The 13,452-nt window shown below is 36.2% G+C and overlaps 2 protein-coding genes across 3 annotated transcripts; both read left to right on the forward strand.

The window, feature by feature from the left end:
• On the forward strand, positions 1-5,083 carry LOC147849421 (uncharacterized). Of its 2 annotated transcripts, XM_087337532.1 has the most exons (9): positions 1-200; positions 278-348; positions 735-830; positions 1,634-1,717; positions 1,817-1,914; positions 2,016-2,380; positions 3,665-3,896; positions 4,315-4,525; positions 4,687-5,083. In XM_087337532.1, the coding sequence occupies exons 2-9, from the start codon at positions 307-309 to the stop codon at positions 4,771-4,773; spliced, it is 1,215 nt and encodes a 404-aa protein (XP_087193658.1). In that variant the 5' UTR covers positions 1-200; positions 278-306; the 3' UTR covers positions 4,774-5,083. The 2 variants fall into 2 exon arrangements, with proteins under 2 accessions (XP_087193658.1, XP_087193657.1); XM_087337531.1 differs by lacking the exon at positions 1-200 and having other exon boundaries at positions 212-348.
• Positions 5,084-8,190: 3,107 nt separating this feature from the next.
• Positions 8,191-11,444, forward strand: LOC147849422 (ras-related protein Rab11A-like). The gene is made up of 2 exons (XM_087337537.1): positions 8,191-8,742; positions 10,807-11,444. Exons 1-2 carry the CDS (start codon positions 8,528-8,530, stop codon positions 11,243-11,245), a joined length of 654 nt encoding a protein of 217 aa, XP_087193663.1. The 5' UTR covers positions 8,191-8,527; the 3' UTR covers positions 11,246-11,444.
• The last annotated feature ends 2,008 nt before the right edge of the window (positions 11,445-13,452 follow it).

Below are 13,452 nucleotides of genomic sequence, written 5' to 3' on the forward strand. Positions count from 1 at the left end.
ACCTTTCGTGGCTTTTCCTCTGTTTCGATCGAGAGATCGCGTCTCTGATTCCTCCAAGTCTTAGCTCCCATGGCGTTTCCTTGTAATCCTTCCTCAAATCGATGCTCGTAACACAAGAAGAACTTCTCCCTCCACCAAATCCCACCAGGACTGTAGCTTCTTCTGTAGACTGTCACAGAATCCAGAAGCGATTTAAACAGGTTTGGGGGTTGCCCGTTTTAACCATTTCCCTGCGTGTTTTCCATCAACGGTTCTGTGGAGTTGTTTGATGATTCAGAAGGCGAATCATCTGAGGAAGGAAGGAAAATGGGCCGTCCTTTGCCATCAGACCTTGTCATGCTTGATTCGGTTAGTTCAAGATACCTTGCTGGTTTCTCTATGCTCTAATTATCATTGTTTTAATGTATCAAATATTTCTGTTGTCTTACTGTTTTCTGTGACAGGCATTGTTGTTTCAGTTAACAAAATTTGTTTGATATACAAAATATTTCCGTTTCAATGTACCAAATCTTGCTGTTTATGTTTGACCTCTCGTTGTTCTATGTGCCGAAACATGTTGTTTTGTGAACGAAAATTTGTTTTTATAATGTACCAACTATTGTGGTTTTATGTGCAGAATTATCCTGTTATGAACCTAACCTGGTCTTGTTGTTCTATGCGCTAAAATATTTCGCATTACGTACCAAATGTTGTGCATTCTGTGCTAATGCATTGCATGTGTTTCGTACTTGTAGGAGACAAAGGAAGTGATCCTTGGAATGCCTGGACCTTGGGCAGAGGACAATCTTGAATCCAGTGATCATTATACTACGAAAGTTGGTGGCCTCCCAGTGAGTTGCACTGCACTTATGCATCTTTACAAGCACCATTAAATTGTTGGTTAAGGTTTCCATGCGATGTCATGCCTATCAATGTGTATTAGCATTTTGGATATGCATACCATGAGATGTCATTCATCCTAATGAACATTATTTGATGTCATTCATTGCAAGCATTAGCATATTGGATACTCTTGCCATAGCATGCAATGCACCTTAGTCAGGAGTATTGACATCACAGATAAAGCCTATGTTTATAGATAAACATCAAGTTTGTCATCAGATATCAAGTATCTTAATCAACAGTATTACCATGTTGGATATGTTGAACATGGGATGCCATTCATCTTATTGGATAAAATTAGTGAGGAGTATCTGGTTAAACTTATCCAGTATCCTGATACTGCTAATTACAGCATCCCTTGGTAAGGTTACCCAATATGCTAATGTTCCTTAGTGAGATGCATGACGCCTGATGTATCTCATGTTATGCTTATCCAACATTACAATGAATGACTTCTCATTGTAAGCTTACCAAAGATGCTAATGCAGGTCATTAAGATGCATACTCAGAATAAGTGTATCCATGTTAGCATGCTGGGTTAAGCCTACCATTAGGTTCTCTGCTGATCTTCATGAGCAGTATTAGCAACTTAAATAATCCTAATATGAGATATAGTGCAGCATTATTAGCAGATTCAATAAGCTTACCATGACATGTCTTAAGCACATCTAAGAGAAGATGGATCTACCATATACTACTTTCGACTTTCGCTACTTTTCAGTCTAAAAGTTTAAAGAGATTCTGTAAACAGGATTGGCCAATGTCTGCTGCGGAGATAAATAGTGAATTATTAAAATGCGGCTTATGTGGGGGCGAGCTAGGGCTAGTTGCACAGGTTCAACTGCTCTGTTTAGTGTTTATCCAGGATACTACTTTGCCCCACTTTACCTTTTCTCCTATATGACTTCCGATTTTCTTAAAGAGAATATTGTAGGTATATGCTCCCTTAACAATCAGGGGTATTGAAATTGATGAAAGGACACTTTACGTCTTTGGCTGCCCATCGTCGAGTTGTGGTATAAGCCCATTGAGGTTGGCACCCTGTTTCAGAGTTTTTATAACGAATTTTTTATAATCTCTTTCTTGGTATTAATTTACCTCATATTGCATAAGCTTGAAACCTGCTTTTGTAGCTGGAGAACTCTTCGAGTTCAAAACACTTGTCAAAGTAAAGTGAGTACCCCTGGGTCTAGTAGAGGAGAGTCAAATTCTGATGTTGCAAGATATGGATCAAGGGAACGGGGTGAAGGAAATGATTCTGACAATCATCGTCGTGGTAACCAATGGTGGGATGATAACACTTGGGGCCCTGAGGTAGTTGAAAGAGATGAGACAGATCGAGAAGAGTTTTTGGCAATGAATGAACTTGAAACAGCACTTTTAGAGGCTGGATATGCATCATCCCTTCCATTGATAACCCAGAGCCATGAAAGTGAAGAAGAAATTGTACTCATTGATGAGGATGGTACGGGAGACTCAGATGATTATGGTTTACCTGGTAACTTTTCTGGCATTTATGGTTCATGGATTGATAATGCTAATATGTCTGGCCATATCTTGCAAGTTTCATGTATGTTGCTTGTCAGTAGCCAGATACATAATTTCATCTCCATACAATCCCATCTCTTTTATAAAGAGTTTTTGCTCCAAGAAAGGGATTAAGCTCTTGAACATGTTGCCACTTACACATACTGAATGCAATATGTTGAAAACACTACCATTTCAAAAACCTTTAGTTTTACTATAGCTGAGTATATATGTTGAAAATACATAATGGGATCGATAGTAGGGTATAGATAATTAGAAGGCCATGTTACAGCTAAGCGTGCTTTGTTTTCCGGATGTGTAGATACTTATTCATGTATACCTTCATTTACCTTCTCCTGAACTCGTTTCAGCTTTATTTCTCTAGCTATCAGACAAATAGGTACTTCTAAAAAGGTTGTTATCTTCAGCAAGTAACAAGGATGACAATCAGAGAACATCATGGATATAGAATGTGTGTGGTATGGTCTTAGTTTGAGATGTAGTCTTGGGTTTCTCTGTAGAGGCTAGGTAGAAGCATTGTGTGAAGAGGAAGAAAGGTATGGTGGAGCTGTCAAGAAAAACAGGAAGCAAAAGAAAAACATTGGATACTGCCAAAGCAGAATGCAAAATTTATGTTGATTTGACATAAATTTATGTTGAGTTGACATGTTACGGGTTAGGGCAGTATGGGAAGCCAAAGAAAGAAAACGTTTCGCATAATTCTGTGATTATTGAGACACCCAGTCTTTGTTTGAGCTTGGTGATTATACATGCAGCAATTTGAGCATCAATGTGTCATTGGATTTTGGTTTCACAAGTTTTGGAAATTAATGAATCTAATTTGGTTAGTCCCAAATCCAACTGTTGAAGTGAGAGAGTATCCAATTGTTCCTTTGAGAGAGTATCCAATTCTATCTTGAAGAGTGTTGAAATGTTTTTATTATTATAGGCTCAAGGGGATGTTTCCAGGATATGCTATTGCAAACCATATTATCAACTTACATAATATTTAGTTATTACTTGATCATAGCTTTTTTGTGCTGCATGCCCAATAATTCTATCTCAATTTTGAAGATTGCTGAAATGTTGTTATTATTAATTGTTCAAGCAGGTGTTTTCAATTGCAAACCGTATAGACTTACATAACATTTTATTACTACTTCATCATAGCTTTTTTGTGATGCATGTCCAATAAACATAACAATATTTTGTTGGGTAATATCCACATATAACATCTGTTCCTTTTTCTTTCCAGTTCTTCCTTGTTTCTATGTGTATTCTCAAAAGGAGTCGCATCCTTCTCGTGGAAGCCGGGCAGTATCAGCTTTAGAAAATACCGAACGTTTAGAAGCAGCAGGAAGGGAAAGTGCAATGAGGGAGGAGGCTTGGCAAGGAGAGGAATATGAGCATGATAGGGCTTTGTCTGCAGATCGAACTTATCTGAAGTTCAAAAAGAGATTGGATTGTTATCCTGAGCAATGTTTCAGGTATGCTTCATGGCACACTATACATATGGATGTACATATTTATGTGACACACATCTAGACATGTGTGCGTGTGCATCGGCAAAACATAAGTTTACATTCATGTGCATACATTCGTTGCTAAAAGTATGTGTCTGTGTATGTGTATGTGTATGTTATATTCCTAACGAGTGTGTATATCTGTATGTATTATTTATGTGTGTAATATGAATGAATGTGTGTTATATGTATACATGTATGCTTATGAATGTATGAATGTATACATGAGTATATATTTATGTATATTGTGTTGCTAAAAATGTAATATCTATGGACACATTGCAAAAGAAGTGTTATGTGTGCTTATGTATGCATACTTTTACATATACGCTTAAAATTAACTAAAGTGATGACTGATTGTGTGAGATGCATGTGCTCCTAGGTATTGTTTTAGGGGGAAACCATTGTGGGCTAGTAAAGATGGAACTGATCCAGGTGTATGCTCCCAATGTGGAGGACCAAGGGTCTATGAGATGCAGTTGATGCCACCACTTCTCTATTACTTGCAGCAGGCCTGCAAGGATCTTCCATCAACCTCGTATTCACCTAATGACTGGGAGTGGCTCACTTTGGTTGTCTTCTCATGTGCCCAGGTATATCATGTTCTTTATTGTTTACATAAGCACATGTCCATCTTTATCTATCTTCAATATCAGAACCAGACAACAATCACTATATCTTCATAGTTCCTTATCAATTGTTATATCTTCATGACATGTACCGGTACTATATGGCTTTTCTCTTCCACATCCAGAGTTGTACTTCTGCTGGAAGCGCATATATGGATAGCAAACAATGGATTAGTGTTGAAGAGGCTACCATTCTTCAATATGAAACTTGATTTTGCCAGTGCAAAAATGGCATGTAATTAGATTGGCAGGAGTTATTATACGTTTATTAGATCAATTATTCTTGAGAGGTGACAACTGAATATGTGTGTATCACCAGGTGACCATATGATATCACAAGGAACAAATGTGCTATTTGCAAACATAAAATGTCTGTATCACCTAGGAGTAAACAGTTTCAGCCATAGCTTCAGTTTGTATGTTGTATAGTTGGAGGAACTTGGATCTTGTGTATAGAAATCTCGTTGTACTTTAACTGTCTATGAATGTATCTATAGTTAGTTGACCTTTGTTTGTATGGTAAGATTTGTATCGGTCCAAGTTTTTGTTGTTTTGGATGTGTTTTGAGTATCTCTTTTACCAACGTAAATCTACATGGTTCCATTGCTTTTGAATAATAGAGTTGGTGAAAAGTTCTGACTTGTATATCCACGTAATTACATTGATTTTAATTCACAAGAGTTATTAAAAGTTCTGGTTATGTATTTGAAAATTTGAAGACCTAGAAGTTTTATAACTGGCCATACAAAGCATTTCAATCGATGGAAGGTTCCATCTTCTCATATAGTATAGTGATGAGTGTAGACATTTATGTGGAGATGAAAGCATGAACTGGAATGAGGTAGTGAATAGCCACCACACCTTTGCATCAATATAATGTTGTCATGAATACTATTGCTGTAGTGTTTTTTAATAAAGGAACCTAAACTGAAGTTCACTCTGCTTGAAAAAGTAAGCTATAGGATAAGGCAAAGCATAAACTTGAGATTAATTTTACATTATTTGTCTATTTGCATATATATTGATAATCCAAAATGAGCCATGTGGTTGGTCTCGGAGTCTTGGATGGATGGATTGGCCATATTGTATGTAATTCTAGTTGTTCCATTTCTCACTTTCGCAAAATGGTTAGATAACTATATTGTGGAGCAAGCATTTTACATGCGTCTAATTAGTGATTTATTCTAATGGAAGCATGAAAATAAAGAAACATACAAGATAATGAAAAGAGAAAGAGAGAAAGGAGGATGTTGATCCCCTCAACCACTCCTGAGCCAAGCGATGGAGATGAACCCAAGCCTTGAATGGTGTCCCATACCACCGCTATGGGTTGGGTTTTGAGTGGTACATGGTATTCACATGTGCTCACCACTTGAGTGTGTTCATGACAAGTTCATAGTCTCAATGTTGTCAACTAATACCCCTAATGACGATAACTAGGCCTCATATTTATAGCTAAACCCAACGCCCATAGGCCTTGGCCCTGAACAATTGTCTCAATCCTAGGATTAAAAGTAATCCTCCTTTCTTTACATAGTTGATTAAGCCTCACACTCTTATCCTTGTGTGCGGAAATTTGCAATTGATGAGATTAATCAAGGTTATGCCTGAAACAAGAGGCAAAGCATCTTAAAGTAGACTTATGTACAATTTGGCATATCGATTCCATGTATATAATTCCTTTTTTAATTATTGAAAAGCATACCTTGACAAGGAAGTTTTATGTTTAGTTCAATAAATTTTAAAAAGTATATAGTTTGTCCATTACACTTTCAAGTTGTATTTATTATATGGTCAAACTTACTTGTTAGTTATATCTTACGTGCACATTGGATAGACAATTTGCAAATTAAACAAGCACAAACTACTAACAATAAGCTTTTGAATTGTATACAAGACTACCTTGAGTTTTATCGTGAATCATTCTTGGGTTGGGAGTTAGAATAATACTTTTGTGAAATCAAGAAAGTGAAGTCCAAACGTGAGAGTAAAACCAAGTGTTCTAGCTCGTAAAACCCGGACTTTGTATTGTTATCGGGTTGATATTAAAAGATATTTGACATACATCCTCGTTGATGGAGCAAAATTAGACCTATAAAATATACATGCTTTGACATTCTTTAGTATTTGTTTTGATTCTCAGAGTTTCAAGAAGGGGTCCTTGGGAATGTGAATATTGCTTGTGATGGAAACCTTAAACCTAAATGAATGCAAAGTCTTGCGCATTAAGCTTCCTAAATACTATAACAAACTGTGATTCCATAGAAAATTAAAGTAGTTTATTTCTTCATTGCTCTAGTCATTAAAAGACCCTACTCTAAACAATTGAGTACTAAACTAATATAATTTGGTGACTGCTTGTACGGTTAAGACGTATGTTCAGGCACATTAGTAACCCTAGTTACTACCACATAAAAATAGTTCATAATCCTAGTCACACGTTCCATTACTCATTATTCTAAGAACTTTTTTTCCTCATCATAATCACATAATGGAGCTTTTATCACTTTCACACACTAATTAATAATACTAATAATGCGTTTTGTCCCACTACCCATGTAGCGACAACACTAAAATAGTTGTAGCAACATTGTGGTGTTTTTACATGCAATTAATATATAATCATGTGTTTTCCTTGAGAGAGATTGTGTGTGCGTGTGTATTCTAGGGGAGCCAAGGATGTTTAAAAAAACGAAAACAAGGAACTATTATGTACTGTTGTATTAATCACAATGGACTACCAAAGACTATAGAAGTACTACATAATATTCAGATTTGTATCATGTAATGGCCAACACAACCAATGAATATGATGTCTTACCATAACACACATGTGAACCTCTAGTGTCAATAACAATCTTGAATTATCCAACACCAAGAAATGCAAGAGCAAACTACATTTCAACTTCTAGATACGTCAAAGACAAATTTATTTCACATATGCCAAATTCGCCATAACCCCCAATCTCTCAAGAAGTGAGCATTTATTTGAACTTGTGACGATGGCCACTCTAACAAAACCCAAGGAAACACCCATTGAAATGGGGACTTTGAAAGCTAGGTAACGGAAGCCCACATTGCATGTGTGTGTGTGTGTGTGTGTGTGTGTGTCTAGACATATCTTGACACTAGTCAAATGATGTGTGATATTTTCTAAATGACACGATACACTCTGCTCAGCACGTATTGGGGGCTTTCTAATGCCTCACACCCTCATAGGAGGTTCTCCTCCATCCACTCCCACCCGTAAAGAGATTCAATGAGAGGCATCATCCAGTTTTTTTCTAGTTGCTTGCAAAATGTCCGAACAAACTAGCTAGATGACTCTAGGAGTTTTGGAATTAGGTAGGGTTAGGGTTAGGGTTAGGGTTAGGGTTAGAATGGGGTCACACACGCATGCACAAATACATACACACCCACGCACATAGACATTAGAAGAAGAAAGGGGTATCTATTGCAATTCCGTGAAACCGATAAATGAGAGAGGGGTATCGTTTGCAATTTCGCGAAACCAATTAATAAGAAGAGGGCTATTTCCGTAATTATCGAATATGTCGTCTTCTTCTTCCTCCTCCGTCCTTTTCTACTACTGCTGACAAAAGTGTTCTTTCTTAGGGTTTCGTTTTCTGTCTGGCATCTGTCTCTCTCCTGTAAAGACGAATTAGGGTTTACTGCTCCCTCCCCGAGAGATCTGACGAAGCAAGCAGCGGCTCCTCCTCACTTTTCTTGAGATCTGACGGAGCAAGCTACTGTTTCTCCTCTCTCCCTGTGAGATCTAACGAAACAAGTTAGGGTTTCTCCTCCTTCATCCACCTTTCTTCCCTGGAGGAAGCGAATCTTGTGTGTCCTTCTCCGCCAACGACTAGAGATACTACGTACGTCTTTTTCTTTCTTTTCACCCATGCTTTGATCGGATCGAATTCATCAATCAGGAAGCATAGAGGAAAGGAGAAGGAAGAAGAAGAGATGTCGGATTTCAACCAGAAGATTGATTACGTCTTCAAAGTTGTGTTGATCGGTGACTCGGCAGTTGGGAAATCTCAGCTTCTCAATCGTTTCGCTCGGAATGAGTTCTCTCTTGAGTCTAAAGCTACCATTGGAGTCGAGTTTCAGACCAGGACCATTGTGGTTGACCATAAGACTATTAAAGCTCAGATATGGGACACTGCCGGCCAAGAGAGGTATTTTCCATTTTTCTTGTTTCTCTGACTGATAGATTTAACTCTTCTCCTCTCTTTTTTCTCTATAAGATGCGTTCCATGCGTCCTCCTTGTTTCTAAGAGATGTGTATTCTCCATTCTTTTCGTTGTTGTTTAAAAGATGCATTGTTTCTTGATCTTGTATCAAAAAACATTTCATTCTTCTTCTGGTTTCTAGAAAACATAGGTTTCAGTTTTCTTCTTTCTTTTGAGCCAATACGTTCTCAAGTGCTTAATTGCTGAATCACAGGTGCGCAGGAGAGTACATTATCCCTGAAAGTCGTTTCTGTCTTAGAATTGTGGTTCTATTCCTCGTGTTTATTTTGATCTAATGATTTGAACAAGTAAAAGTCGTGGTGTGAGAAGCAGCATCTCTGGATACAATGTTATACCATTTTGAATGTGAATGCGTTTTTGTTTGAGAAGACGTTTCTATGTTTTGTAGGCTCAAAGAGACCTTTTTGTTGCACATTGTGTCTAAGATTGCGTTTCTATTTATTGTAGGCTGAAGGAGACCTTTTTGTAGCAAATTGTGTCTGAGATGGCGTTTCTAATTTTTGTAGGCTAATGGAGACCTTTTTGTACCACATTTGTCTGAGAAGGCGTTTCTATTTTTTGTAGGCTGCAGGAGACCTTTTTATAGCACATTGTGTCTGAGAAGGCGTTTTTCTAATCTTTCAGATGCATTTCTATTTGTTTGGATAGAGTTATTTTGTCTGAGAAGGTATTTCGAAATAACCGTTTCCTCGTCCATTGATGTTGTCCATAAATTCGACCTGGAGAATGTTTGTACTCAGTTAAGCATTCTAAAATTTGTTGTGAATTTAACTCTACCAAAAGGATGACCAAGCCTTTGTTCACCATATCCAATCCTTCTTAAAGTTTATTGAGTGTAATTGATGTGATCTACGTAGATGATTTGGAGAAGAAGAGAAAATCCCGAGAAGAGTATATTAATGTATCTGAGGAAACATTTCTGTTTGATGAGACCTTCTCCTTGAGCACTCACATCCATTGATCTGACGTACCTAAATGGCTTGGAGAATGTTTGCACTTATTTCAGCATTCTCAAGTTTCACGTGAAAAGTTGGAAATTTGTGTGTTTATTTGCTGTAACGTATTGTTCTTAAAAGTTTTGGAAGCCCATTGGTGTGGTCTATGCTGATGTTGTGGAGAATGTTTGTAGTTAGCTTAGTTAGCATTCTTGGAGTTCTTGTAAGCGACTGAGAAATAGTGTCTTTATTAACTATATCATATTGTTCTTAAAAGTTTCACAAATCTGCCTAGATGACTTGGAGAAGTTTTGTACTGGTTGAACATTCTCAGATATCTTCTGAAGAAATGCAATGCATGGCTTTAATAATTGTATCTATAATTTAAGAATAGATGCCTTGTACTACAGAAAACTGAAGAACAATAAAATTCAAGATTCTGAATGAATTTGTAGAATGAATTTGTTTTGCCCTTGTATGTATTGAATTTTCTGTTGAAATGCATATGCATTTGCCTGTCCTACATATTTCTGAGCTGTGTTGATGATGATCTTTTTAGAAATATTTGAAAGAACCAAAGCAATTGTGTGCATTGTAAAAAGTTGGTGAACTTTTATATAAAGTAGGATATTTGTTTGTGATACTGCAGGAAAGAAAGAAATAGTGAAGTGAAGTCACATTTTGTCATAGTCTTGACTGTTATTATAGTTAATTGTTGTTGAGTTTTAAATACAGATGTGATAAATAGTCTATTGAATAGCAGTATTTCTGTACAATAGAGCTATTGATTGGACTGTTGTTATGTGAGTATCCTATCTTTACTTGTGTTCAATATTGTAATAGAAAATGTTTTTTATATGTGTCTTATGTCATTTTGACTGCTTCATGTAAAATGTGTACATTCCATAATGAAATATGTTTCAAGTAAAATGATCATTTAAATCTTCATCTTCAGGTATTTTGTGCAGAATGTCTTCTATAAACTGTGTATGAACCATATTGACATCCTTTTTAAATCAAATCCTCATATAAACTGTCCTTATTAATCTGATAGGTACCGAGCAGTGACAAGTGCTTATTACAGGGGTGCTGTGGGTGCAATGTTGGTATATGATATAACCAAACGTCAAACATTTGAACACATTTCACGATGGCTAGAAGAGCTGAGAAATCATGCCGACAATAATATTGTCATAATGCTAATAGGCAATAAGACTGATCTTGCCACACTTAGAGGGGTTACTTCAGAAGATGCAAAGGAATTTGCTGAAAAGGAAGGACTGTTCTTTTTGGAAACATCTGCGTTAGAAGCTACTAATGTGGAGACAGCATTTCAATCAGTGTTAACTGAAATCTATCGGATAGTCAGCAAGAAATCGTTGATTGCGAGTGAAGAGCAAGGTAATGTGGGTTCATTGAAAGGAACAAAACTAGTTGTTCCATCAGATAATAACCAGGAAGCTCAGAACAAGAAAAAACCATGTTGTGCGTGATGGATCTATGTGCAAGTAAGTGTGATGGATTCACCGTTATATAATCAATTTGTAGTCCACTGCATATTGCTTTTACTTTCCCAAAGCATCTTGCAGATGCATGAGAACTCTTATGTGATATTGTTCTTGTTCCTGTTCATATTTTTTGGAAAAGTTTTGAGATAATTAATGGTACACCTTCAACAAGAAAATGTTACCTTATCAACATTAGTCAGTTCAGACCTGGTACTTCTAAACTGAAAATTCTGTTGTGTCTTTTGGTTGTTTCTTTGGAGATGGTAAATTTGTAGGAAAACTTTTGATGAGCGGTGGTTCATTTATCAGTGTATAGGAAAACGGACAAAACATGTAACCAAATGAGTCCATGACGTAAAATATTATAAACGATGTATGTTTGGCAGAAGAAAAGAGTGCATAAATCATAGCAACAATGTATGATGACCAAATTCATTGTGTGTTTTACCAAAAGCCATGTTCTTGATTCTTAGATTTCATAAAAATGCCATTTGATTGCCCATTGGTAATTCTCCTCCTAGCAGTTTTTCATGGAACTTTGTCAGTTTTGTTAAGTCCATTATTTCAACTTCTGTTTGAGTCAGAACCAATCTTTGAAATGGTAAGCTTTTTGTACACTTCAAAGTGGAGCCCAATGATTGCCCATGAGTTTTACAAAAGATCACGTGAATGTAATTTCTGTAACAATTAGTAAAGGGCAAGACAGTTAGATAATGTATGTATGAACCTACGCAACTTTCATGTGCAGTAATGGATAAACCTAGTGTTTCACATATTAGAAAATAAATGCATGAGGATATGTGCAAAGCCAAGATATTTGATATATAAGTAGGGTTCTTGACATGAATTTCGTCTCACGTTTCCAAGAACCAAGGATCTAGTTACAAGTTATAATCTAAAGTTTGAATGGAAGCACATGATTGTAGATGTGAATCCTTGGGTTTGTGAAAAGGTATGTGGGAAGGGTTATGTGGGAATCCTCATTGTGATAAAACAAACTGAACATCAATCAAGAAGTTACATTTAGTTATTTTTGTCTTTTCTTGGTGTCTCCTTTATGGCTTCATCCATCTAACACGAAATGGTTGAGTCAAAGAGTTCTAATCAGTGGACTAAATTTTGAAAAGAAAATCAATTGATACATACTCTTAGCTAGGCCATGTAATAAGCATTTTAATACAAACATAAGTTCTCTATGCGAAGGTGATGTATATGAACTGTCAAATAATAATTGAAGAGTCTTGTGGCACACAGGATCCTAACTCAACTTTTGTGTTGTCAAGTTAAGCCATGTTTTTTTAGAAACATTGCATTTTACAAAGCAAAATATTAAAGAATTTGATATCAAGTCAAGCAATTATGTACCAAAAAATCTTGTAGTGTCATTTTAAGTAAACAATTATAGTTTAAGATATACTCGTATTTCTATATATTAATAATGTACACAAGAAGACTTCACAAACATCATCATGTCTATGCGTTAATAATGTTTGAGCATGATCATATTTAAAAATACTATCTCAAAAGCATACAAGCTTCATGCTTTTTAAATCACAAAATCGTTTTTAATGGTAACCTCATTGAGAATGATTTTTTCTAAAATTTTAAACTATGACATCAAGGCAATAAACCTTGTATGTCATGGTTTTAACTAAATTTATAGTCATCATTGGGGATCATAAACAATCCATTCCTCCCCCATCAAGCGATCATCGGTTGGTACATTTTGCAATTTTTCTATAGATAAAATCAAACAAGTATTTGTGATTGTACACATATGTGTGCATGTAAGTCTATGTGCATGTATATAGGTACACTATGCAACTATATGTGTTGCATGTGTATGAATAGGTAAGGTACACAATGCTAAATCACTTGGGAGATCATCTTTGGGTAGATGGAGGACAAAACATCAAATTGTCATTTCATGTTTGGTGTGATGCATAGTTGTAAAAAGAAATTGTCATTTCATGTCTTATTTTAGAAAGAGCAACTCGCAACCACCACCACAATGCAAGTCGCAACAATGGCCACCTATTAACATTGTTCGATGCCCATGGTATAACCATTTAGAAATGCGTTTAGTATGAAGTTTTGACATCTTCAATGAGCACACATATTCATACCTTCCTTACATTTGAATTTGTGAAATAATTTAGAAATGCATTTCATGTTTTTTTCAGATGAAGTTC

The sequence above is a fragment of the Azolla caroliniana genome, unplaced genomic scaffold (assembly GCF_043228905.1).
Source record: "Azolla caroliniana isolate FFs.n. ecotype wild unplaced genomic scaffold, voAzoCaro1.0.p SCAF_67, whole genome shotgun sequence".
NCBI classification, from domain to species: domain Eukaryota; kingdom Viridiplantae; phylum Streptophyta; class Polypodiopsida; order Salviniales; family Salviniaceae; genus Azolla; species Azolla caroliniana.